Consider the following 26,402-nt stretch of genomic DNA (forward strand, 5'->3'; position numbering starts at 1 on the left):
TGTTTTTCCTCTTTGTCTTTTAAGGAAGGTCTTTTATTTATTTTGAGTACCCCTCCAATGGACTGTCAGACCTCTGATCATCTGAAAATGTGCTGCAGGGCATCTGAACCACAAAACCATCTATATTAGGCCTAAATATCTACAGATTCTGATTTGAAGGATCACTAAAAATCAAATATTTTATAGCGATTATCACAAACACCTTATTGTAATGGAGAAATGTGTGGCACTTTCTATTATCCCCTTGATCATTTCCATTGCATGCTTTACTTTTTTTAAACTTCTGTCCCACCATATCCAAGACTTAAGCACCAACTCTTGTGCTTTCATATACTCACAGTGTAGTTACAAGTTCATTTTTGATCTACGGTTTATTTACATATGAACCAGATTAGCAGCAATAGATCATGATGTTCAAGTAACCAGTTCTTATGTATATAAATAGCTTCACTTTACATGCAGCAACACTGAAATACTAAAAAATAATACATCAGTAATAATCAAATATTGTTAAAATGTGTTATCTTATGGGGTCAATTTTGTTGTAATATGTTATAATCTATACTTGGACTCGATTACGATATTTTATAGGCTACTTATAACAGCTTTTTGGCGTTCACTAATAATGGAGTATTTTGCAGCATGGTGCATCCTTTACACGACACACTAATATCTGACCAAAAATACAACTTCTAATCCATTTCTTCCGATGGTTGAGTTTAATTAATGACTTTTTAGAACAAAAACTCCGCATTCTGAAGTCTATTATCCCTCCTCTGTTCCACTCGTCTTTGTCTCGTCGTGCTACATTAGTCTCTTCTTCATCCAACAGTAGAAGTCAGGAACAGGCAACAACAACAAAAAAAACGACATCCAGATAAATGTTGTGTTTGTTTTAAAGAGAGGTGCAGTAATCTCACGAGAAACTAAAGTGACTTTGGTTACAAAAACACATCCAACATGTCAGAGATCACCACGCGTAACTTGGATAGAAGTAGGTCTAATAGGAGGTTTGTAGGTTACTGTCTGTAAATAGTCCGGGCGCGCAATGAATGTGCAAACATCCGCCCATGTGCACCTGTCCGACCTGCAGACTGCAGCAGCAGCAGCAGCGAGGGGAAAACACTCTTTAATCACCTTTACCTGCGTACTAACGGATGTCTGAAGAGTGCATGTGCGTGAGGAAAAGTGGAGGAAAAGACGTGAACGCAACATTCTGAAAGGTGAAGCGGAAAAAGGGGGACTCACCTGCTTGTTTCCTGGAGTCCACAAAAAAAACCTCTGAGTCGTCCTCTCCGCGGTGAAACACAGAGCTCTACTCTACTGCTGCTGCTGCTGCAGTTATCCAGTGTTCACACACACTCCCCCCACCCCCGGTCATACACACACACACACACACACACACACACACACACTGGATTCATAGCCTATAAGTCACCCTGTCTTATCTTGTGACCATACAGTTTCCTCAGCAGCTTTCCTTTTGTTTTGTTGTAATAATTGCTAAATATAGGGCTCAGTTTGAGCTTTTAAAGCTACACAAGTGTTTTATTATTACGGATGGGACAGCCTTATAATACTCTGTTATTACTTTTTTAATGTATTTATTATTAGCCTATTCTGTGTTTTTTGTAGGCTACATAACATAACTCACGATTGTTTTCTAACTATTTTGACCTTATCAGTCAAAGAGTCTTTTCCACTTAATAAATTATTGAGAAATAGCTCATAAAGAGTTAAAATTCGAAATAAATTTGAAGTAAGACATGCTATTTCCATATTCAGTAAAGAAAATTGTCCAAACCACAAAAAATAAATAACATTTTACCTTTATCTTTCTTTCTTTATCTATATGACTGATATAGGCTACTGTTTCTAAAGACTGTCTGAAAACTGCACTTTTTCTGACAAGACTATAGACTTTTTCTGCAATTATTTTTCTACCATTATCCCACTGTGTTTAAATGTCTTTCATAAATAGGATCAAATTAATCCGTGCCTTTTGACTGACCTCTGCTGGAGAAGACATGGAAATACAAAAAGTTCAACGTAGGCTACTGCTTCCGCTTCTCTTCTATCCACGTATGATTTTAGGACCAGTGGAACTCAAAGACATAATACACCTAATTTGTACATGGTTGGTAGGCTATATCATTTGTAGCATGTCCTCTAGCCTAAATGACATGTTACAAATAGGCTACTTTTGATTTAGCCTAGTATTTAATTCTAATGATATAATAAGAAAGTAAGATGTACTATAAAATCAAAAAAACTGAACACCAACGAGGTCTTTGTTAAAATGTATTTTTAAGTAAAGCTTGTTTCTTTCTTTAGTTATTACCTGTTTCTTTTTCATTATTTATTATTATTATTATTGTTATTGTTATTATTATTTATTTTTCAATTATTTATTTAAAACTGAGCAAGCGGATTATTTTATCAGATGATGATGTGGATTTATTTTACTTTTACAAAAAATACTTGCACCTAGTTAACCGGGTACAATTGTAGTTAAACTACAAATCTATGTAAATGTTTCATAATTGTTTGCTTTAAGCTACATTAAAAATAAAATGTGAACAGTTTATAACACGGTTCTTAACATCCAACCATTTTCATGTAGGCCTATTGGTTGCTATAGAAACACTAAATAAAAAAATGTTGGCTATACTTAAAGTGGCAGCCTATCATTTTTGCACTCACTGAGAAAGTGTTTTAAATAGTATTGTCGAGTCGTTTAATAAGAAGGCTAATAGTATGCTACTTTCTAGATTGTAATTGATAAAAACGAGATTCAAAACTGCTATTTGTGATGCTTTTATTCTGCGTTTCTTATTGCCTTACGCCTCAGTCTCTTTATTTCCGGTCTTAATATAAAATGTGCTTTTATTTTTGAAAAACTGCAAAGGGGACTTCCGCTACATCGTAAAGTTACGGGAGTAAATAAACACAGCTAAAAGAACAACCAAGTGGAGAAAATGTTACACTTAGGTTGTTTTGTGAGGTGGATTTATCTTAAAAACATCTGTTTGGGTGATTAACTCTCTTTCAGAAGGATGCTACATGTATGCACTGTCCCTAACAAATAAATAAATAATAATAATTATTATTGTATACAATACAACTGTAACCAAACAGCTATGATTGGCTTAATTGTCACTTAATAAATCTTACTTGACCAATAGGTTTTCATCAATGACTCCACTGGTTTTAAAAAAAAAAAAGTGTGGGGGCAACAACCACGGGTGAGACGCGTCTGCTCACAGCCCTGACTACGGTCGTCATGACTCCAGTTGCCATGATGACGTCACGTGCTCCGTCTGCCTCACCAGTGATCCACACACAGCTGCTGACTAGCACAGGATCCAGAGCCAACAAGTCAGCGTCACCACCGAGCACCAAAACACGATTTATCAGCTCTGGTGAGCAGCTTTTTTCTTCGGTACGTGACGTTTTATTTACCGTTGTTGTGATTATACTTAAAGCTAGTTAAAACAAACAGCGTGTATCTCCCGGTAGGCAGCATGTTAACGCTATCGATAACTAGCTAATAGCTTGCTAATGCTAGCATTGAAATCAGGCTGCGGAGTACTAACCATGAGCGGAAGTCGAATATTTCCGTATTATTAAAAACCTGCCTATTTTATCAGCTGCTATTGACAGCAACTACAGACTATTACACATTTTGGATCTTTGTTATCTATATATATATCGCTATATTGTATAGTTTCTGCTTATAATATGTCTACACTCATGCACTTTAACTTATGTCAATACAGTCCATTTACAACTCTGTTTTTACACATTTACATTTAATCTTCCTATTTAAGACTAGTAATGCTTAGTTAAATCCTGGTTGTATATATTCACATTCTTAGTTTTGATATTTTTAGTGCTTATTTACTTTGTATTTAATATTATATTATGTTTAGATTTGCTAATATTGTGTTTTTTACTCATATTGTGTGTTTGGATAACCTGCTGCTGTAACGCCACAATTTCCCAGTTTGGGATCAATAAAGTAATTCTATTCTATATAATATATATATATTCCCCTAGCGTATTCATTTGCTAGCTGAGTAGCCAAAGCTGGAAATATTTCTAATGTAGTTTATAGAAATCAACAGACGAATTATTCTAGGATAAATATTAATTTGTTTTTTTGTTTGTTAACTTTTCGTTTATGTTAAGCTTAAATTAACAACAAGTTAAATATTTACATTTTATATGCAATTTCCCTTTATTATTTGATGACATTACCATTCCAACCAGGGCTGTCGCATGTAGTTTATATACTACCAGCTGCACTTGTAACCTGATCGTGTGTAACAGGTGTTGTGATGGGTGCGCGCTTGCCCACCTTAAGATCAGGTATCACTCCGTGTTGTGCCAACATATCTCCTACTTGTCAGACTGATTACTACAGGTTGTCACGGTTCTCCTGCCAAGAAACCCCCCCCCCCCCCCCCCCACCCACCCACCCATAAGTGATATATAAGATAACTCTCAAACTGCTGTGGCTCAGAGGACATGAATTGGATATTTGTAGATCCAAGTCTCACCCTGTTGCCTGTTGCAGAGAATTTTGGAAGATATGAGTTTAGGGATGTGATATGACGCAGCCAGCCGGGATTCATCTTGCTTCACTGCTTGGATCTGATTGGAAACCGGCTTGGAAATCTTTTTTTGTCGCACCCCAGGGAGGTTGGTTTGGACGAGTTTGTGATCTCACAGAGATCCTGAGATGACACTGAGGTTTTGCAGCTTTGCTTTATATGCTACAGGGCGATAGACTCAGACTGAAAGAATCATCGCCTTGAGACACGTTATTATGAGCTATTATATGGCTCCCCAGTGAATAAATGAAAGGATGTTTGTATTGAGGGCGAGTCTCAACTTGGCAGTCAGGTGTGAAGTAAGATACCTGTGTTATGTTTAAATGAAAGATGCTACGTGCAAGATTGCACCAGTGGCAAAAAAACGGGAAGGGAGACAATGCCAGTGAAACTGATACAGCATTTGCTCACTGTTTGGGTTGGAAAAACAGTAATCGGAAGGAGATGTGGAACAGAGGCAACGTTGTTTATTCATCTACAACACACACACAATCTAGTCTATGATTTCTTTGTACTGAGCCATACAAATTCACAATAGTTGATACTCTCAGGGTGTAGCTGTTGAATATGACACATCAGGATAATAAAGCCAGAAAAGAACGACAGAGTATCGTATGTTTTCCTTTTGTGGGTTCATTGTGAAGAAGACCAGATTTTATGAGGACACAGGGACAGTTAGAGGGAGGGCCAAAGGAGTGGTCGTAAAAATAGCAGAGGAAAAGTACAGTTTTACACACATACACACACGCACACACACCACAGCTGCGTGGAGAAAGGAGCTGTAGCCTTCAGCCTAACTTACTTTAATAAGTACCTACAGTACTGTTGCTACAAGAATAGCTCCCTTTCATTATGCTCAACTTTCATATGGAAAGCAAAGACCTGTCAACAGAAGGTTTTTTTGTCAATGCTGAGATTTAACCTTAAGATTGAGCAGAAATGTCCGCCTATGCCTGCAGAGATATATTTTTAGAAATCTGAAAATAAGTTTCAGAGTTTTTTCTGTCAAGTCTAAATGAGTTTTTCCGCATGCGCTGTGTGTGCTTGCAGGCTATCATGCGGTGGTGACCCCGGGGTCGGCCAGGCAGGGAGATGATTGCAGCGTGGCGCGGAGCACGAAACGAGAGAACAGAGTGATTGAGAAGGAAGAATGGGCAGGAGGGTCTGGAGCTGGCAAAGTGTCTTCTCCACTGCAGTGCTCTACGGCTCTCTGGCTCTGTTTACCTCCATCCTCCACAATGTGTTCCTGCTCTACTACGTACAGACATTCGTGTCCGTCTACAAGATTGATAAAGTCTCCTTCTGGATTGGAGAGGTGAGTCACTTTAACCCATGCTAGACATTTATGACTTACAGTGGAGGCTTGAAATGTAGCACTAATGTACCAACCCTTTGTTCCTGTGTGTCATAAATGTCTTCAGAGGCCCCTCGTTGGCCCTGCTAACCCCTTTGATAGGCCAACAGGTTCAACCTCAGTTTCCTGCCCTTTTAAGATTTAGACTGAAGAGAATTTAACGAGGCTGAGACTACAGATAATTTTAAGTCTCATGTAAGACATTTTTGTAATTTAGGAACTAAGTATGCATGTTGTTTGTTGTACATGCTAAGATGTCTCTCTCTAAAGTGTTATACATTAAGCCAGATAATCACTGTCGGCTTGTTGTTGTTGTCTGAATTACTCATTCATCACATTGAAGAAATCAAGTAGTTCACAAACCAGTTTCTTGACTAATTTGACATTTTAAAGGTCACATATTCTCCTCTTCTTCAACAAGTTTAAATAAGTCTCCGAGCTTCCCAAAACATGTGTGTGTGAAGTTTCTTGTTCTAAATCCACTCTGATCCTGTATTTGATCATGTCTATAACCCCCTCTATTTCAGCCCTGCTCAGAACAGGCAGATGCATAAATTGCCTGGTGATAAATGAATAAAAAAATAACAATTACTAAATTCATTTTCACAGTCGTTCCACTTTTCAGATCTTTAGAGTCTTTAGAAAATTGATAAACATTTTTGAAAACTGTAGATAATCCGTCATCATCATTTTCATCATCTGTTTGTTGATTTTTGATGTTTTCTTAACCGACATATTTCTGCTGCCTCACAGTCAGTTTTCCTGATATGGAACAGTCTGAACGACCCTCTCTTCGGCTGGCTGAGCGATCGCTCCTTCCTCAGCTCGCCTCAGTAAGTATCTCCATCCAAAGAACAAACCATGTGACTAATACTGTTTCAATCCAAGTCAACAGTTAACACAAACGCAAAAAGAAGTTAAATCAACATCCAGATTTCTGCGTCTATTATCCCTGCACACATTGTCTAATAACTTCCATGAGCACAGACTCTACAGGTGTAACCAAATGCTCACGCATATGTCAACATTCATTATTTCATAAGCTGTAGTAGAGCACGTAAGCAGAGGTAAACGCGTCATCAGAACACAAATTGTGAAACATAAGGCTGCCATCTGTGTTTGACTTTCTCTGTGATGATGCAAACCGGGACTCTGTATTGACTTAACCAAGTTAATCACGTTGTTACATCTGTAACCTTTTAACCTTTAATTAGATTGTGTGTGTCCTAAAGCAGAAAAGTACAATACTTTCTCCTTTATTTGTCATTTTCTATGGAGGCTTTATTATCATTTGTTGGGTCTGGGGAGTTTGTTGTAATTATGCGATCACGTTTGGGATTTTTAAGTATTATGTGAGCCATCCAAAGTGACCACTAAATTCAAAATAACATATGATAGTTTAAGTATTTCTCTTTCCCCATGAGGTGTTGTGAAATGATTGCAATTTATCTAATAGCTGCTGATGTTTTTGTGTGTTTTCCCACTCAGGTCAGGCTCTCAGATCACAACTCCAGAGGTGGTGCTGAAGCGCCTTAAGGCCCTCTCCACAAATGGCCCCCTCTTCTCCCTGTCCTTCCTGGCCTTCTGGGTGGCGTGGGCCAGTCCAGGCCTGCAGTTCCTGCTGTGTTTGTGTCTGTACGACGGTTTCCTCACCATGGTGGACCTGCACCACAGCGCCCTGCTGGCTGACCTCGCCGTGTCCGCCGCCGATCGCACGCGCCTCAACTTCCACTGCTCCGTGTTCAGCGCTCTGGGCTCCTTCTCAGTGTTCCTGTCCTACTCCTTCTGGGACAGGGAGGACTTCTACTCCTTCCGTGTCTTCTGTGTGACTCTGGCGGCTTTTTCCGTCTTGGGCTTTTTCTTGGTGTCTCGGTTGCTGCGGCAACGTTTCCAAAAGGAAGTCCTTCCCAAGCTGGATGAGGCACAGACACTCAAAGAGTAAGTGCTTTCTATAAAAGAGGATATTCTCTGTAACTGAAGTGTTTGTTTTTTCTTCTTTATCTCACTTTGCTCTTGTTTTCTTTTGCTCTGACTTAGCCTGAGTGTCGGCCACGCTCCAATGACACACCCAGAAAAACCTGTCACTATCGGACAGTATATCAAGCAGCTCTCCAAACACAAGAACTTCTTGTGGTTTGTGTCCATGAACCTCATTCAGGTAGGAAACCAATCACATTAAATGTGCGAGTAGAGATGAAGTGGGAAGAATGTGTGTAATATTACAGCAATCTCTTTTTATATAGGAGAATTCATAAGAATATTAGAAATAACAATGTTAAAATACTGTTGTATTTCTCAGGTGTCCAGTTTTGAGCCCACTTGTTCTCTAAGAAACTCCTGTTTCAGTGTTCAGTTGTTTTCATTGATCTGCTCAGAAACACTCTCTCTGTTGCCTCTGCTCCCCCTGCAGGTGTTTCACTGCCATTTTAACAGCAACTTCTTCCCTCTTTTCCTGGAGCATCTCCTGTCTGACAATATTTCTGCCTCCACCGGGTCAATCCTACTGGGTGAGATTCCATTTCAAGACAACAAAAATAAATCACACATTACAGTCTTTTTTTTTTTTAATAATGATTGGTAAATCTATTGCTAGACATAAGACACAATGATCAGTGCAGTAATTAAAGCAGGACTGTTGAGGCTAGGCTACATGTTTGAAGAGATCAAAGAAGATGTGATCATTTGCAGTAAAAGTTAGATTATTTTTCATATTTTATACCAGCTCTGGTTTATATGCCTGTACAACACTGAGAGTGAAGATTTTCCACCACTGGCAGCCTGAAGCTGATCCGTGATCAGTGATTTAGACGCCTTTTTTGAAGTTGTAAATCGTTAAATATAGGGATCCAGGTCATTCATTTGATCCTAGTTTCAGAAGATCTTCTGCATTTTAGAATCTGATACAGTTGAGACTACAAATGAAAAAAAGTCAATCTGTTTCATATCCATTTGCTTTTTGTTCTTTCACATTCAAATCCTCTTTGTGCCGGTTAGTCTTTTTATTTTAACGCCGCTCTGCTTTGCTCCCACGCAGGGATCTCTTACATTGCCCCCCACCTGAACAACTTGTATTTCCTGACACTGTGCCAGCGTTACGGGGTTTACCAGGTTATCCGCTGGCTATTTATGGTCAAACTGGGACTTAGTGTGGCTATGCTGCTGGCAGGGGCTGACCACATTTATCTGCTGTGCATCTTCATTGCTAGGTATGGCCCACGCACACACACCAGCAGCACACACATCAGAAATCGGATGTGTGACAGCGTAAACTTTCTGTTTGCTTGTTTTTTCTTTTTTTCTGTATAATTTCATGCTGAGTAGACAAACACACCTAAGCAGTCTCAAGGACACGTAGAAACGCTCTGTGTTGTTTTTTCTTATCGTGTCCGAGGTTAAGTCAACATTTGTCACGAGTTCTATCCAAACATTGTGTTATCTTTTATTCGCTAGAAGACTTTTTATTCTTGGGAAAAATTGACTTGGCTCTAAGTAGATGCTTCTGGCACACAGAATTGCTTGTTCAGGCTGCAAGCCCTGATAAGTTTTTTTCTTTTTTTGACACATTGACTTTGAAAATATACACAAAAAGGGATCCAAGCTACACTCTGTCATGGTTTATACTTCATCTCTGATCAATTTTCAACAGATGTGTCTCTGTGTTGACATTCTGCTCCCTCTAATTACGTACAACAGGTGACAGCCACATCAAGTGGAAACTGACAGAACTACAACGCAGCTGTTGACTTTAACAGCCCCCCTCTGTCGCTGCGTTTGTCAAGTGCAAACCTGTTTAAAGAGTTCTGCACCGTTACAGCACAGTGCGATGGTTAGGAGAGTGAGGAGGTCTGTGCGTCTCATGCTTCCATCTTGGACAGTCGCACATGTACATAGTGCCTGATGCCTGTATTGGTACACCAGATAGGTCGGTGATATCTGAACAAAACAACTTCAGTCCATTCATTCTCAAACAGTGCAGACAGTCGGCCTTTAAGATGGAAGAATAAATCATCTGAAGTGCCTGCAGTCTAAACAAAGTGAAGAATAAAACTCCAAAGTGGGTCCCATAAAAAGCTTTAAATCTGACACCCTTCATTTATGACCACTTTATTATAAAAAAAGAGAGAATTCCCCAAACAACCGCTTCTATAAAAAAGTTATTTTTACTCACATTGTAATGGAAGAAAGGAAGAGTAAAAAGGTTCAACTTAAGAATGGGGACGTCACAGTTTCAGTGTCTCTCTTGCATTAAGCAGCAGAGCCCTGGCAGAGTGTGCAGGGGAATGATTTTAGTACTTTATAGAAACAGTGTATCTCACACAATATGTTGTTGTATATATAATATGTCCTACGTCAGGCCAGAAGATGTAACTTTTCCCCTCCTCAGAGACAAAACGAGACATTAGAAATGATCACTGACGAGCTAAAACGAGTCTTCCCCTAGTAAATCACAAACCTCATTACAGCTCATACATCCCAAATAACTGGAACCTAAACTTTGTTTCTTCTCGTTTCCAGTAACCGGGTGTTCACAGAAGGGACGTGCAAGCTGCTGAAGCTGGTCATTACCGACCTGGTGGACGAAGACTTTGTGGTCAACAAGCGTCAGCAGGCCGCCTCTGCGCTCCTCTTCGGGATGGTCGCCCTTTTGACCAAACCTGGCCAGACATTCGCTCCACTCATTGGCACCTGGCTGCTGTGTGCTTACACAGGTAACAGAAACACACACATTGTATCCTCATGAGAGGAAAAAAAAGACATATTTACCTTTTTTTTAAATGCTGCTACAGGTGACTGTGTTCATGTTTCCTTCTGTAAATAAATGATCTAGAGGCTAGGCTGTCAAAGAAAAGGTGTTGGTAAGGGTTTGACCCGTGTTATGAAGAGCAAACAAGTTAAACTGGACAAACAAGACGTAACCAAACAAACTCAACTTGACCCAGATCCAGTCAGCAGTCCAAACTAGAGCTGTACTCAAACTGACTCATTACTTGCAGCGTATGAACTGTGTGAAATTTAACATCTGAGCGTTTTCCCCCCATGGCTGATGTTTTGTTAAATAATTGGTTTAATGACATTTGAGAAGTTTGGTCTTTGTGTCATGCATTTAAGACCAAAGATTACTTTCACTTTGCTCTTATCCTTTCCCACTGTGTAGACAGAGTGAACCTTTTATGTTTTCATATCAATATTATGAAGGTGTTATAGGCTTACACAAAATGATGCGGATGTGTGTTCTTGTATTCAGTTACAGGCAGATTGATTTCCCTTTAAAGGAAGAATGTGCAACATGAAATACATAAATAGAGAAGAATCAAGTATATCTTGTGTTAATGTCTCTCTGAGTCATGACTGTCCACAACTTCCTTAAAACAGGGCCAGGCCAGCTGTTTCTACCTGCCTAGAGTCTTTTTGCTATTTAAGCTAAGCTAACACACTCCTGAATGTAGATTCCTAATCAGAGTTCAGACAAGGAAGTAGTATCGAGCCGGTTATCTTCTTACTGCAAGAAGAAAGCAAACAAACTCTCTACACTACAATTAACCTTTAAAGAGAAGGGACATTATTTAGTGCCGATCATTCCCTTCAAAAATGTGAAATTGTATGTTAACTTATTAGCTTAGTCATCAAAACTGAATTGTTAAATTACGAGGGTCAACTTTAGTAGTGTGATTGTTTTTATATTCTTAAAAGGTTTAAAATAAGAAAAGAAATGGAAACAGTTCTGAAAAAGCAGCTCAATATGTGAAACTGCTTCATGTGTGTGTTGCTGACATCAAAGAGCCTCTTGTTTCTCGTCTCCAGGTTACGATATTTTCGAGAGGGAACCCGTGAAGGACTCTCTGGCGTCGGTGCCCGACGTTGCCTCCGGCTCAGGGACTCCGCCTCTTCGCCTGGGCTGCTTCTACATGGTGGTGTTTGTGCCTATCACGTGTGCCCTGCTCCAGCTGGCCGCCTGGTCTCGCTTCACACTACACGGCCGCAAGCTGCAGGGGATCAAGACCCTGAGGCAAGGGGCCCAGCACGGCCACCTTATCGATGTCAAGGCCATATGAACTGGAGGAGCTGTCGGGAGCTGCACAAAGACACTTTTAACCTTAACTTAACAATCGTTTGAAATAACTTGGAGGGAAAAGAAGCTGAAGGATTTTCTGATGTCTTACTGCTCTTCTGTGTGTGCAAGAATATGAACCAGTACACTATTTGTGGCTTTATGGACACGGAAAACTGCACAGTCGGATCACAAATCCCACTGGGGAGAACTTAAAACCTGCCTTATTTTTATATTAAAATATTTACATATATTTATATACGAACAGATGACCAAAAGATAAAGCAGAACAAATCAATCCTTCGGATGTCGATGGACCAAGGTGACAACTTTAATGGTGTGCCCTTTTTTCAAAAAGCATAATTCTGGTCTGAAGTGCAGTCTTAACACCCTCACTTTCAGAAACTTCTCAAAACACAAGTGTCAAAGTCAAGCGGGGCTACAGGCCTCGTTTCGACGGTTTGTTAAAAACATGGAGAAAAAAATACTGAATCACAGTGCTGCTGTTAACTGCACCTCTGAGCTAAATCATGACTTACTGTCTCTTGACATTTACACATAACGCCCTGCCACTTTGATGTTTACTGTATTTTCTCATATATTCAGTATTGATAATGTTTTGCACAAAACTGCCATTTGTGTGTTGTACTTCTAACATTCTGATTGCGACACAACTTCATGTACTGTGATCAAGAACATTTGGATTAAGAGATCGGGCTGGTAAGCATATTACCAGCAGTTTTGTAATTTTGCAGATTATATCAAGAATGTGTGGCACTACCACAAATAAACCTCGTTTGTGTTGAACCAAACTCTTTTGTGTGTGCTGGTAAACTTTTTCAGACATGTAGCTGGGCGTTTTCATACTCAATTTAAAGGAGGGAAGTGAAAACAAATATCTGCTGTGATAAGTGTTGTTGATCTGTAAACCGTCCGGTACTTCTCAAAACAACTGAATTAGGCGCCAACCATTTGCACCACCCGTTGCACTTTTCCCCCCTCAGGTAGCCTTTCTTCTGAAACAAAATGTGAATGTGTATTCAAAGGAATGTATAGGCCTGTCAAGTGGGAGCAGGGCAAGATTCAACTGTGGATGAACGTAATCATTGTCATGAAGGTAACCAGTCCAAATATTGTAGATTTAGAAACATGCTCGAAGGCATTCCTCTATTTGTAACAAGTGGAGAAATCTGATGCACCCAGTTGTATTGTACAGCAGGTTGTGAAAATGGCCTGGGTGGGATTATAACATAAATGGCTAATGATTTTACAATCCTTTCTAAAACAATATTTCTTGAGCCAAAAATGTTCTTCTGGTCCTTAAACAACTTTCTTCCACGCTCAAACCATAGACTGTAAATATTACAACACATTACACACACATTAAACACATTGTTTCCCCATGTTGGTACAAATCTGGCCACTAGGATTGCTGGGTAATCATATCAGTAATCACCTTAATATTTAAAGTCTATGGTAAACACCCATTTAACAACATCTTCAAAACATTTGAAGAAAAGAAGGAAGAACATTTGAACACAAAACCTTATGAAGGAGCATTGATGGGGTACTCTGCTTCACAAGTCTTTGTGTTGGTGTTTTGTCGTCTTAAGTGTTTCTTGGGGATATGTTGGTACTTAAATATGACTTAATTAAAACAAAAAGTCGAAAGAATTTCACAAAAAGTTAGCATTTTTTTAAAACTAGCCGCATATCTTCGTACTAGCAAGTTTCTTGTACGAACCTACGAACACGTTTTGATACACACGTGTTTTTTTTTCTATCCTATTCTATCAGAATTTCTTTGTTATTTGCTTTCACCTTTAATGTTATTACTACTTTTTAATGAAATGTTTGATTTGTTTGAAGTGCCAGCAAAACTATACAAATGCCATGTGTAAAATATTTACCCTTACAGTACCCAACATGCACCGCGCGGAACCATTCAAACTCTTGAAAAAGTATTTCGTCTAAAATAAACACGTTTCCTGTGTCTAAATCTAAATCTAACATTTACAGTCTATGGTCTAAATAAGTATTTCTAAGTGTATCGTGTCGTGTGTTCTCAAACCTTGATATTTAAAAGCGTATACAGTAAGTCATAAGCCAACGAAACCGTGAGTGATAAGTGTTTGTCGGAGAATGAGTCGATACACTTGTTACTCTCTTTTTCAGTACGCTCATGTTTCTCTTCAGATCGTATAAATCTTTCGCCTTTTACTAAAGATTTCCGTGGAGAGGAACATTATGAGTTTCAACGAATTTTTTGATGCCCTGCCTAGTGCGGGGCTTCCTCCCATGTCAATGATAAAAACTGATTAGATTCATATGAATGATCTATGTGTAATGGATGTATAAGGAGTAAGCTGTAACCACACATAATGTTAATCAGATGATTCCTCGGTTTGTATGAAAACAGAGACAAATCATACCAGGGCTGTGATCCAGATATCTATTAAAAAGCATAAAGAATAAAAGTGGCTGAATATATGATAGATATAACAATTATGGTACACTAATGGTAATGCCGCTTAATGCTTTTCTGTAGTTGTTACCTCAAATATTTTGTATTCAAGTTAAATCAGTTCTATATGTTTTAAACATTTAACACCAAATTTATGAAAAAATAAAGTATTATTTTGATGTCACAGCATTTCTATTTTTTTTATACTTTGTTTTTTTTTTTTCAAAGAGTTGCTTCATTCATATGGTTATTTCATTTCAACAAACATGTTTTCAACGTAAGATGAAGAAAAAAATAAACTACCCGCAAGAAAAGAAGCAGCAACATCTTTAGAAATGAATACACAGACATACATACACATCAAAACAATGAAATAAAAGAGAGAAAATAAATAAATATAAATAAATAAAAATAAAAAGTGATGTCACAGCATTTTAATATCAACACTTTTTGAAACTGGATCTAAACTCTCTAATTGTTGTTTTGGATAAATACATTGTTCATTAAGCAAAAACACACATATGGCTTTTATAATCTTTCTAGTCAACTTAATCATGTTTCTAAATAAGTGTATTATGTGTTCTCAAACCTGCAAATGAAATGTATACAGTAATCACAGTCTCATGCCATGACCACTAAACCGTGAGTGAGAAGTGTCTGTAGGAGAATGACTCTTTATACTTGTTACCTTTCTCGTCAGATCACTCTTGTTTCTCTTCAGATCGTATAAATCTTTCGCCTTTTACTAAAGATTTCCGTGGAGAGGAACATTATGAGTTCAATCTAATTTTTTGATGCCCTGCCTTGTGCGGGGCTTCCTGAAATGTTGAAAGAAATACAAAAATATAATTTACTCATGTTTAAACGTCACGTGATTTGAAACTATTTTGTAAGCTGAGTTTGGAACTACGAGAACCAAGAAACTGATCAAACCAGGGCTAGGGTTAGTTTAGCTTATTTAGTTTAGTTTCATTTTTTAATTATTTGCACATTTTTTGAAAGAAGAGACAAACAGAAAATTAAAACAAATCAAAAATAAAACACATGTGCAGGTGAGGTAGAAACCCATGAGGGCTTATCTCAAAACCTCACTTTAAGAGATTAAACAAAGTTAAAATAAAATACAGTAAAAATAACAAAGAATATTTACTATCACAAATAAGATTTACCCAATTGAAAATTACATACAAACATTGAAAACATAAAAATAGAGCAAAACAGGACATTCAGTATGTAGACAATGTAACTTATGTAAACTCTTTGCTAATCGTGTAGCCAAATGCTTAATGCTATTCTGTATTTATATCCTCAAATATTAAAAAATGTATGTTAAATCAGTTCTATATGTTTTAAATATTTAACCCCAGATTAAGAACAAATAAAGTGTAATTTTGATGTTCCAGCATTTTAATGATATCAACACTTATTGGAATTGAACCCAAACTCTCTGATTGCTGTTCTGGACAAAATCACATGTAGCCTGTGGGTTTTAGAATCTTTTAGTCAAGTTAATCAAATGTGTTTACAATAATCTCTGTCATGTATCTGTATGAGTGTATTATGTGTTGTCAAACCTTCACTTTAAACATTCACGCATATTAATCAACGTATACAGTAAGTTGTTACATGACCACTAAACCGTGAGTGAGAAGTGTCTGTAGGAGAATGACTCTTTATACTTGTGACTTTTCTCGTCAGTCACTCAAGTTTCTCTTCAGATCGTATAAATCTTTCGCCTTTTACTAAAGATTTCCGTGGAGAGGAACATTATGAGTTCAATCTAATTTTTTGATGCCCTGCTTCTTGTGGGGCTTCCTGTACTGTTGAAATAATACCAAACAATAACAATCAACACAGTCAGACGTCATGTGACGTAAAACGATGACGTAAACGGATTTCGTTACTACGAAGCTTTGCAATTAGTACTCCACAAAAAATGTAAATTGTTGATTTGTAGAAAAGGTAATTCAGTTATCAACCTGAGAAGACTTCGGTTAATGTGTTTATAAGTTTGTTATTGTTTAAACCAAATACACTTTACTTTATTGTTATATTTATATATATTCTATACATACATATTTATATATATATACTGTACATATATTCTAGTTTTATTTAATTTTGTATTTAATGTTTTTGGTTCTTAATTGCACTGTACGTTGTTACTCTTATCTTCTATACTATTTTTTATTTTTACATTGTTAAGGAGAGCTTGGAACACAAAAATGTAATTGCCAGCTATGACTGCTTTGCCTGTTATGTTGTGCATTTGACTAATAAAGATAACTTGAACTTAAACATTTAAAACCAAGCTACATTTAATGTGCTACATTTATGTCTTAACTTTTGTCTCTACTTTAAAGCTAAACTTAAAACCTATCTATTGTCTCAAGCATATGAACTGTAACTATTTGTGTATATGTGGGTATGTGTTAGTGTTTTGTTTTGTTCCTAACTTGAGTTTTGTATCATATTCATGACTCATATTGCTTCATTTGTGTATTCCTATGTTGTTATCATCCATGTAAAGCACATTGAGCTTACCTGTAATGAAATGTGCTTTATAAATAAACTTTCTATTCTATTCTATGTAAACTCTTTGCTAATCGGGTAGCCAAATGCTTAATGCTATTCTGCATTTATACCCTCAAATATTTCAAATTTAAAGGCTTTATGTGTGATTTTTCACACTTAAATGTAATAGAAATCAAGTATATCCTCTGAAAATAACTCTGTGAGTCATGACTGTCTACAATGGGTGTAACACCCGAGTCCCACTGTCTGTGATGTTTTCAGAGTTTTCAGAGTCCTATCTTCAGTTTGTTTACATCGCCCGGACGGCCGGCTGACTCCTCCCCTCCCGAATAAAAGTTGTTTAATTGAGGGACTAGAGAAAAGAAGAATAACATACTGTACTCACTGCTTAACTGTGTTTCTAGATCACGCTCATTTCAGGTAAATTTACATGCAGTGTGAAGATACGAGTATAATAAAGATCGCTAGCATTAGCATGCTAACACAACAATGCAGCGCCAGTTGTTTTGGTTTCATGCTGGTGCTCAAGGGCGACATCTGCTGGATCACACATAAAGCCTTTAAGTGAAATCATTTCTATAGTTTTAAAACATTTAACACCAGATTAATTTTAATGATATCAACACTTGTTGAAATTGAACCCAAACTCTCTGATTGCTGTTTTGGATAAATACATTATTCAATAAACCAAAAAACACACCTGTGGGTTTTATAATATTTCTAGTCAACTTAATCAAATGTTTGTCATTTATAATGAACTATGTCATGTATCTAAATAAGAATATTGTGTGTACTCAAACCTTCACTTTAAACAACTTATACAGTAAATCATGCCATGACCACTAAACCGTGAGTGAGAAGTGTCTGTAGGAGAATGACTCTTTATACTTGTGACTTTTCTCGTCAGTCACTCAAGTTTCTCTTCAGATCGTATAAATCTTTCGCCTTTTACTAAAGATTTCCGTGGAGAGGAACATTATGAGTTCAATCTAATTTTTTGATGCCCTGCTTCATGTGGGGCTTCCTATACTGTTGAAATAAACACCAAACAATAACAATCAACACAGTTAGACGTCATGTGACGTAAAACAATGACGTAAGCGGATTTCGTTACTACGAAGCTTTGCAATTAGTACTCCACAAAAAAATGTAAATTGTTGATTTGTAGAAAAGGTAATTCAGTTATCAACCTGAGAAGACTTTGGTTAATGTGTTTATAAGTTTGTTACTGTATAAACCAAATAAACATTTCAAACCAAGCTACATTTAATGTGATACATTTGAGTCTTAACTTTTATCTCTACTTTAAAGCTAAACTTAAAACCTCTATCTATTGTCTCAAGCATATGAAAGGTAACTATTTGTGTATATGTGGGTATATGTTAGTGTTTTGTTTTGTTCCTAATTTGATTTTTGTGTCATATTCATGATTCATATTGCTTTATTTGTGTATTCCTATGTTGTTATCATGCATGTAAAGCACATAGAGCTTACCTGTAATGAAATCTGCTTTATAAATAAACTTTCTATTCTATTCTATGTAAACTCTTTGCTAATCGTGTAGCCAAATGTTTAATGCTATTCTGTTTTTATACCCTAAAATATTTCAAATTTAAGTGAAATCAGTTCTATATGTTTAAAACATTTAACACCAGATTAATCATTTTAATGATATCAACACTTGTTGAAATTGAACTCTTTGATTGCTGTTTTGGATAAATACATTGTTCAATTAACAAAAACACACCTGTGGGTTTTATAATCTTTCTAGTCAACTTAATCAAATGTTTTTTTGTCGTTTATAATGAACTCTGTCATGTATCTAAATAAGAGTATTGTGTGTACTCAAACCTTCACTTTAAACAACTTATACAGTAAATCATGCCATGACCACTAAACCGTGAGTGAGAAGTGTCTGTAGGAGAATGACTCTTTATACTTATCACTCTTCTCGTCAGTCACTCAAGTTTCTCTTCAGATCGTATAAATCTTTCGCCTTTTACTAAAGATTTCCGTGGAGAGGAACATTATGAGTTCAATCTAATTTTTTGATGCCCTGCTTCATGTGGGGCTTCCTATACTGTTGAAATAAATACTAAACAATAACGATCAACACAGTTAGACGTCATGTGACGTAAAACGATGACGTAAACGGATTTCGTTACTACGAAGCTTGGAATTAGTACTCCACAAAAAATGTAAATTGTTGATTTGTAGAAAAGGTAATTCAGTTATCAACCTGAGAAGACTTCGGTTAATGTGTTTATAAGTTTGTTATTGTTTAAACCAATACACTTTACTTTATTGTTATATTTATATATATTCTATACATACATATTTACATATATATACTGTACATATATTCTAGTTTTATTTAATTTGTATTTAATGTTTTTGGTTCTTAATTGCACTGTACGTTGTTACTCTTATCTTCTATACTATTTCTTATTTTTGCATTGTTAAGGAGAGCTTGGAACACAAAAATGTAATTGCCAGCTATGACTGCTTTGCCTGTTATGTTGTGCAGTTGACTAATAAAGATAACTTGAACTTAAACATTTAAAACCAAGCTACATTTAATGTGCTACATTTATGTCTTAACTTTTGTCTCTACTTTAAAGCTAAACTTAAAACCTCTATGTATTGTCTCAAGCATATGAACTGTAACTATTTGTGTATATGTGGGTATGTGTTAGTGTTTTGTTTTGTTCCTAACTTGATTTTTGTGTCATATTCATGATTCATATTGCTTTATTTGTGTATTCCTATGTTGTTATCATCCATGTAAAGCACATTGAGCTTACCTGTAATGAAATGTGCTTTATAAATAAACTTTCTATTATATTCTATGTAAACTCTTTGCTAATCGGGTAGCCAAATGCTTAATGCTATTCTGTTTTTATACCCTCAAATATTTCAAATTTAAAGGCTTTATATGTGATTTTTCACACTTAAATGTAGAAATCAAGTATATCCTCTGAAAATAACTGTGAGTCATGACTGTCTACAATGGGTGTAACACCCGAGTCCCACTGTCTGTGATGTTTTCAGAGTCCTATCTTCAGTTTGTTTACATCGCCCGGACGGCCGGCTGACTCCTCCCCTCACGTATAAAAGTTGTTTAATTGAGGGACTAGAGAAAAGAAGAATAACATACTGTACTCACTGCTTAACTGTGTTTCTAGATCACGCTCATTTCAGGTAAATTTACATGCAGTGTGACGATACGAGCATGATAAAGATCGCTAGCATTAGCATGCTAACACAACAATGCAGCGCCAGTTGTTTTGGTTTCATGCTGGAGCTCAAGGGCGACATCTGCTGGATCAAAAAAAAATCACATATAAAGCCTTTAAGTGAAATCATTTCTATAGTTTTAAAACATTTAACACCAGATTAATTTTAATGATATCAACACTTGTTGAAATTGAACCCAAACTCTCTGATTGCTGTTTTGGATAAATACATTATTTAATAAACCAAAAAACACCTGTGGGTTTTATAATCTTTCTAGTCAACTTAATCAAATGTTTTTTTGTCGTTTATAATGAACTCTGTCATGTATCTAAATAAGAGTATTGTGTGTACTCAAACCTTCACTTTAAACAACTTATACAGTAAATCATGCCATGACCACTAAACCGTGAGTGAGAAGTGTCTGTAGGAGAAAGACACTTTATACTTGTTACTTTCCTCGTCAGTCACTCAAGTTTCTCTTCAGATCGTATAAATCTTTCGCCTTTTACTAAAGATTTCCGTGGAGAGGAACATTATGAGTTCAATCTAATTTTTTGATGCCCTGCCTCTTGTGGGGCTTCCTATACTGTTGAAATAAACACCAAACAATAACAATCAACACAGCTAGATGTCACGTGACGTAAAACGATGACGTAAGCGGATTTCGTTACTACGAAGCTTTGCAATTAGTACTCCACAAAAAATGTAAATTGTTGAGTTGTAGAAAAGGTAATTCAGTTATCAACCTGAGAAGACTTTGGTTAATGTGTTTATAAGTTTGTTATTGTTTAAACCAAATAAACATTTCAAACCAAGCTACATTTAATGTGCTACATTTGAGTCTTAACTTTTATCTCTACTTTAAAGCTAAACTTAAAACCTATCTATTGTCTCAAGCATATGAAAGGTAACTATTTGTGTATATGTGGGTCTGTGTTAGTGTTTTGTTTTGTTCCGAACTTGATTTTTGTGTCATATTCATGACTCATATTGCTTCATTTGTGTATTCCTATGTTGTCATCATCCATGTAAAGCACATAGAGCTTACCTGTAATGAAATGTGCTTTATAAATAAACTTTCTATTCTATTCTATGTAAACTCTTTGCTAATCGGGTAGCCAAATGCTTAATGCTATTCTGTTTTTATACCCTCAAATATTTCAAATTTAAAGGCTTTATATGTGATTTTTCACACTTAAATGTAGAAATCAAGTATATCCTCTGAAAATAACTCTGTGAGTCATGACTGTCTACAATGGGTGTAACACCCGAGTCCCACTGTCTGTGATGTTTTCAGAGTTTTCAAAGTCCTATCTTCACTTTGTTTACATCGCCCGGACGGCCGGCTGACTCCTCCCCTCACGTATACAAGTTGTTTAATTGAGGGACTAGAGAAAAGAAGAATAACATACTGTACTCACTGCTTAACTGTGTTTCTAGATCACGCTCATTTCAGGTAAATTTACATGCAGTGTGAAGATACGAGTACAATAAAGATCGCTAGCATTAGCATGCTAACACAACAATGCAGCGCCAGTTGTTTTGGTTTCATGCTGAAGCTCAAGGGCGACATCTGCTGGATCAAAAAATCACATATAAAGCCTTTAAGTGAAATCATTTCTATAGTTTTAAAACATTTAACACCAGATTAATTTTAATGATATCAACACTTGTTGAAATTGAACCCAAACTCTCTGATTGTTGTTTTGGATAAATACATTATTCAATTAACAAAAACACACCTGTGGGTTTTATAATCTTTCTAGTCAACTTAATCAAATGTTTGTCGTTTATAATGAACTCTGTCATGTATCTAAATAAGAGTATTGTGTGTACTCAAACCTTCACTTTAAACAACTTATACAGTAAATCATGCCATGACCACTAAACCGTGAGTGAGAAGTGTCTGTAGGAGAATGACTCTTTATACTTATCACTCTTCTCGTCAGTCACTCAAGTTTCTCTTCAGATCGTATAAATCTTTCGCCTTTTACTAAAGATTTCCGTGGAGAGGAACATTATGAGTTCAATCTAATTTTTTGATGCCCTGCCTCTTGTGGGGCTTCCTATACTGTTGAAATAAACACCAAACAATAACAATCAACACAGCTAGATGTCACGTGACGTAAAACGATGACGTAAGCGGATTTCGTTACTACGAAGCTTTGCAATTAGTACTCCACAAAAAAATGTAAATTGTTGAGTTGTAGAAAAGGTAATTCAGTTATCAACCTGAGAAGACTTTGGTTAATGTGTTTATAAGTTTGTTATTGTTTAAACCAAATAAACATTTCAAACCAAGCTACATTTAATGTGCTACATTTGAGTCTTAACTTTTATCTCTACTTTAAAGCTAAACTTAAAACCTATCTATTGTCTCAAGCATATGAAAGGTAACTATTTGTGTATATGTGGGTCTGTGTTAGTGTTTTGTTTTGTTCCGAACTTGATTTTTGTGTCATATTCATGACTCATATTGCTTCATTTGTGTATTCCTATGTTGTCATCATCCATGTAAAGCACATAGAGCTTACCTGTAATGAAATGTGCTTTATAAATAAACTTTCTATTCTATTCTATGTAAACTCTTTGCTAATCGGGTAGCCAAATGCTTAATGCTATTCTGTTTTTATACCCTCAAATATTTCAAATTTAAAGGCTTTATATGTGATTTTTCACACTTAAATGTAGAAATCAAGTATATCCTCTGAAAATAACTCTGTGAGTCATGACTGTCTACAATGGGTGTAACACCCGAGTCCCACTGTCTGTGATGTTTTCAGAGTTTTCAAAGTCCTATCTTCACTTTGTTTACATCGCCCGGACGGCCAGCTGACTCCTCCCCTCACGTATACAAGTTGTTTAATTGAGGGACTAGAGAAAAGAAGAATAACATACTGTACTCACTGCTTAACTGTGTTTCTAGATCACGCTCATTTCAGGTAAATTTACATGCAGTGTGAAGATACGAGTACAATAAAGATCGCTAGCATTAGCATGCTAACACAACAATGCAGCGCCAGTTGTTTTGGTTTCATGCTGGTGCTCAAGGGCGACATCTGCTGGATCAAAAAAATCACATATAAAGCCTTTAAGTGAAATCATTTCTATAGTTTTAAAACATTTAACACCAGATTAATTTTAATGATATCAACACTTGTTGAAATTGAACACAAACTCTTTGATTGCTGTTTTGGATAAATACATTGTTCAATTAACAAAAACACACCTGTGGGTTTTATAATCATTCTAGTCAACTTAATCAAATGTTTGTCGTTTATAATGAACTCTGTCATGTATCTAAATAAGTGTATTATATGTTGTCAAACCTTCACTTTAAACAACTTATACAGTAAATCATGCCATGACCACTAAACCGTGAGTGAGAAGTGTCTGTAGGAGAATGACTATTTATACTTGTGACTTTTCTCGTCAGTCACTCAAGTTTCTCTTCAGATCGTATAAATCTTTCGCCTTTTACTAAAGATTTCCGTGGAGAGGAACATTATGAGTTCAATCAAATTTTTTGATGCCCTGCCTTGTGCGGGGCTTCCTGAAATGTTAAAAAACAATTAATAAAGTGGGCAGCAAATCTTACTTTGTTTTGCAGCGTGGTCTTTGCCTACCAGCGTCCTGTTGACGACGTCACGCTGTTTCGTCATGACGACATGGATAATCGGTTACAGTAAAATTGTGAAACAACTTCCACTGAGTCACATTTCTATAACTTTGGGCCAAAACAATTCACGAGTATAAAGTCAAAGCTTTAGAAGTGAATAATTATATTTACATTTATATGAGGGGTTTCCTTTATTTTTTTAAATATGGTTGACTGTATTTCACTTAGAAATCCAGCAGGGGGCATACCACACATCCTCCAGATATAGTTGAGTCAGTGCTCAGCTGACAGCAACAATAAAAGCATGTACATTTACAAATCAATGGACATTAAGTCATTAGGTCTGAGGTTTGTTTTACAGTCATAATGGTATCATCATTTATTCAGTTGGAAAAGCTTGACCGTGTATCTTTTCAAAATAAAAGCATTTTAGCCTTTTTAATTGAACATGTTTTATTGTAGTATTTTTAGTGTTTCTGTGTTGTAATGTCAATAATGAGTCACCTCTTTGCCAATCTTTTTCCTCCCCGCCCCTCTGTGAGCAAGACGCCATAAAAAGAATACACGAATATCAAGAGTGCATCGGGAACTATTGTCAGTCACACTTCCCATTTCTTGTGGCCTTTAGTGCTGTAATGTATCAGCGGCTGCCTGTCTCTATAGAGAAACACACACACACACACACACACACACACACACACACACACACACACATACACACACACACACACAAACAGAACAGGAAACAAGAGTGTGTCAGACAGTAGAAACAATACATGTAGGCAGCAGCAGCAGCAGTTTGAGCTCTACATCTCGAACTCTTCTGATTCAGATCAGCTTCAAGGACGTTACAGAGACATCCAATGACTGGAAATATTTGGAAACAAAATCAGGCAAGTACAAGTTATATTAATCCCCAAATGAAGCCTGAGGGTATCAAAGTCTGGGATGGGTTTTCACTCATATAGTTAAGTCTATTTTTAGCTTGAAAATCTGTTCTAATTCATTTGAGTTGCACTGATCTTCCCTAACTTTTGTAAATGGATATAACATGTACGATTTGAACATGATAGTGTGGATAAAACCTGTTCAGATGAGTCCTCGAGCTCTTTACGGTCATGTTTGTGTTTTGGTTTAAAGGTAATTTCTATAACTTTTCAGCTGCAGACACAATGTGAAATATGTGAAAGCGTTTAAAATATCATACATTTCATCATTTATCTTTACAAAAAGCTAGTTTGAAAATGTTGTGAATTAAACATCCACTCACTATGAAACCCGTTTTCTTTTCTTTGTATTGTCTTTGTTGTTGCTGTAGGAAACAACAAACGGTTGAAAATGCTCTTCGTTAGTGTTTCATGGACAAAACGAAGCCTGATAACACAAACTGAGATTGCAGCCTGACGTGGGACCGATGCCAAGACAAGGTTGGTGCACGGCTTCCTGTCTTGTGGCGGAGCAGTTTTCAGGCTGATGCTCTCGTGGTCTGCGTGAGTGAGTCTCAGATTGAAGATGGTTTTTTTTTTGTTGCAGCAAATGGAAGCAGCTTCCTGTCTATAAGGCGTCTTTTGACTCCGTCAGCCTTTTGTTCTTACTCTTAACTTCAAATTGCATCCATCTTACTTGTTAAGCTGCATTTTTGTGATCATGTCGAGCGCTGGTTATGGATGGATTACTGAGCCGTCCCTTCAGGCCAAAGCTTTGGGTTAAAGTAACTTAAGTCAATTAAACAATCACTAAGAAAGAGAAAAAGACACCAGCCACGATGGGGAAAGGCAGCCATTGAATTCATGACAAATGACCAAAGATAAAAGAAGACATAGAAGCAGTTTAGTGACAGAGAGAGAATTCTTCTTAAAAGCTACACTGAACAAACACAAAGGTGCAACATTTCAACAAACAGTCAAAGATTGATCAAAAAGAGACACAACACAAACCACAGAGACACCCACAGGAAGGGTTAAAAAGAACAACAAACAGACAACAACAAGCAAACAAACAAACAAACACAAAGTGACTTTAAAAAGAAGAACAGCAATACGATACAGATATCAGGTGCTCGTGAGGAAACAAACGTCAAAGCATGACTAGAACAGTTGGTTCTCAACTGGTGGGTCGGGGGGGGGGGGGGGGGGGGGGATGGGGGGGGGGGGGGGGGGGCGTTAGGAGTGGGTTGTGAATGGTTGTTTGGAAGAAAAGTGTGTCAAAAAGTCTATGAAGTACTTTTTAAAACATGTTTGAGATGTAAAAGGAAAGTTGAGCTTGCAAAGCGCTTTTCCACCGCAGGTCACACCTACACACTCACACCCTTTGTCACACTGACGGCAGCGGTTGATATGCAGTGAAACCATCTGAAGTAACTAATCACATTTGCAGCCGACGATTTGGGGGTAAGTGTCTTGTCTTGCCCACACATCGGACACGTTGTTGGTGCCTGTGGGGAATTGAGCCCACGACCTTCCTCGTTGAGAGACGACGACGCCGCCAACTGAGCCACAGCCGCCCGGTCGCTTTGTCACTATAAGCAT

General features: G+C 37.0%; 2 protein-coding genes and 8 non-coding genes across 15 annotated transcripts in view; all 10 read left to right on the plus strand.

Annotated features, from left to right (window-relative positions):
- Positions 1 to 3,329: 3,329 nt before the first annotated feature.
- mfsd13a (major facilitator superfamily domain containing 13A) lies at positions 3,330 to 12,831 on the plus strand. 2 transcript variants are annotated; one of them, XM_061027936.1, is made up of 9 exons: positions 3,330 to 3,422; positions 5,667 to 5,931; positions 6,724 to 6,803; positions 7,459 to 7,908; positions 8,008 to 8,128; positions 8,381 to 8,477; positions 9,005 to 9,176; positions 10,486 to 10,679; positions 11,773 to 12,831. In XM_061027936.1, the coding sequence occupies exons 2-9, from the start codon at positions 5,767 to 5,769 to the stop codon at positions 12,021 to 12,023; spliced, it is 1,530 nt and encodes a 509-aa protein (XP_060883919.1). In that variant the 5' UTR covers positions 3,330 to 3,422; positions 5,667 to 5,766; the 3' UTR covers positions 12,024 to 12,831. The 2 variants fall into 2 exon arrangements, with proteins under 2 accessions (XP_060883919.1, XP_060883918.1); XM_061027935.1 differs by having other exon boundaries at positions 3,334 to 3,442.
- Positions 12,832 to 14,196: 1,365 nt separating this feature from the next.
- LOC132956022 (U5 spliceosomal RNA) lies at positions 14,197 to 14,310 on the plus strand. The gene has a single exon (XR_009665970.1). It is a non-coding gene; the product is annotated as a U5 spliceosomal RNA (small nuclear RNA).
- Positions 14,311 to 15,184: 874 nt separating this feature from the next.
- On the plus strand, positions 15,185 to 15,299 carry LOC132956033 (U5 spliceosomal RNA). Its single transcript, XR_009665980.1, has one exon. It is a non-coding gene; the product is annotated as a U5 spliceosomal RNA (small nuclear RNA).
- An 882-nt stretch (positions 15,300 to 16,181) lies between these two features.
- On the plus strand, positions 16,182 to 16,296 carry LOC132956023 (U5 spliceosomal RNA). Its single transcript, XR_009665971.1, has one exon. It is a non-coding gene; the product is annotated as a U5 spliceosomal RNA (small nuclear RNA).
- Positions 16,297 to 17,925: 1,629 nt separating this feature from the next.
- On the plus strand, positions 17,926 to 18,040 carry LOC132956024 (U5 spliceosomal RNA). Its single transcript, XR_009665972.1, has one exon. It is a non-coding gene; the product is annotated as a U5 spliceosomal RNA (small nuclear RNA).
- Positions 18,041 to 18,976: 936 nt separating this feature from the next.
- On the plus strand, positions 18,977 to 19,091 carry LOC132956025 (U5 spliceosomal RNA). The gene has a single exon (XR_009665973.1). It is a non-coding gene; the product is annotated as a U5 spliceosomal RNA (small nuclear RNA).
- A 1,628-nt stretch (positions 19,092 to 20,719) lies between these two features.
- On the plus strand, positions 20,720 to 20,834 carry LOC132956026 (U5 spliceosomal RNA). The gene has a single exon (XR_009665974.1). It is a non-coding gene; the product is annotated as a U5 spliceosomal RNA (small nuclear RNA).
- Positions 20,835 to 22,204: 1,370 nt separating this feature from the next.
- LOC132956027 (U5 spliceosomal RNA) lies at positions 22,205 to 22,319 on the plus strand. The gene has a single exon (XR_009665975.1). It is a non-coding gene; the product is annotated as a U5 spliceosomal RNA (small nuclear RNA).
- A 1,372-nt stretch (positions 22,320 to 23,691) lies between these two features.
- LOC132956021 (U5 spliceosomal RNA) lies at positions 23,692 to 23,806 on the plus strand. Its single transcript, XR_009665969.1, has one exon. It is a non-coding gene; the product is annotated as a U5 spliceosomal RNA (small nuclear RNA).
- A 1,366-nt stretch (positions 23,807 to 25,172) lies between these two features.
- arhgap27 (Rho GTPase activating protein 27) overlaps positions 25,173 to 26,402 on the plus strand; it is a 30,196-nt gene continuing 28,966 nt past the window's right edge. For 3 of the 5 annotated variants that reach the window (XM_061027637.1, XM_061027636.1, XM_061027634.1), the window contains exon 1: positions 25,173 to 25,301. The gene's annotated coding sequence lies outside the window, so the exon portion shown is untranslated. Of the gene's footprint in view, positions 25,302 to 25,343; positions 25,365 to 26,402 lie in introns of those variants that run through there. The other 2 variants (XM_061027633.1, XM_061027635.1) reach the window with 2 other exon arrangements.

The sequence above is a fragment of the Labrus mixtus genome, chromosome 21, assembly GCF_963584025.1.
Source record: "Labrus mixtus chromosome 21, fLabMix1.1, whole genome shotgun sequence".
NCBI classification, from domain to species: domain Eukaryota; kingdom Metazoa; phylum Chordata; class Actinopteri; order Labriformes; family Labridae; genus Labrus; species Labrus mixtus.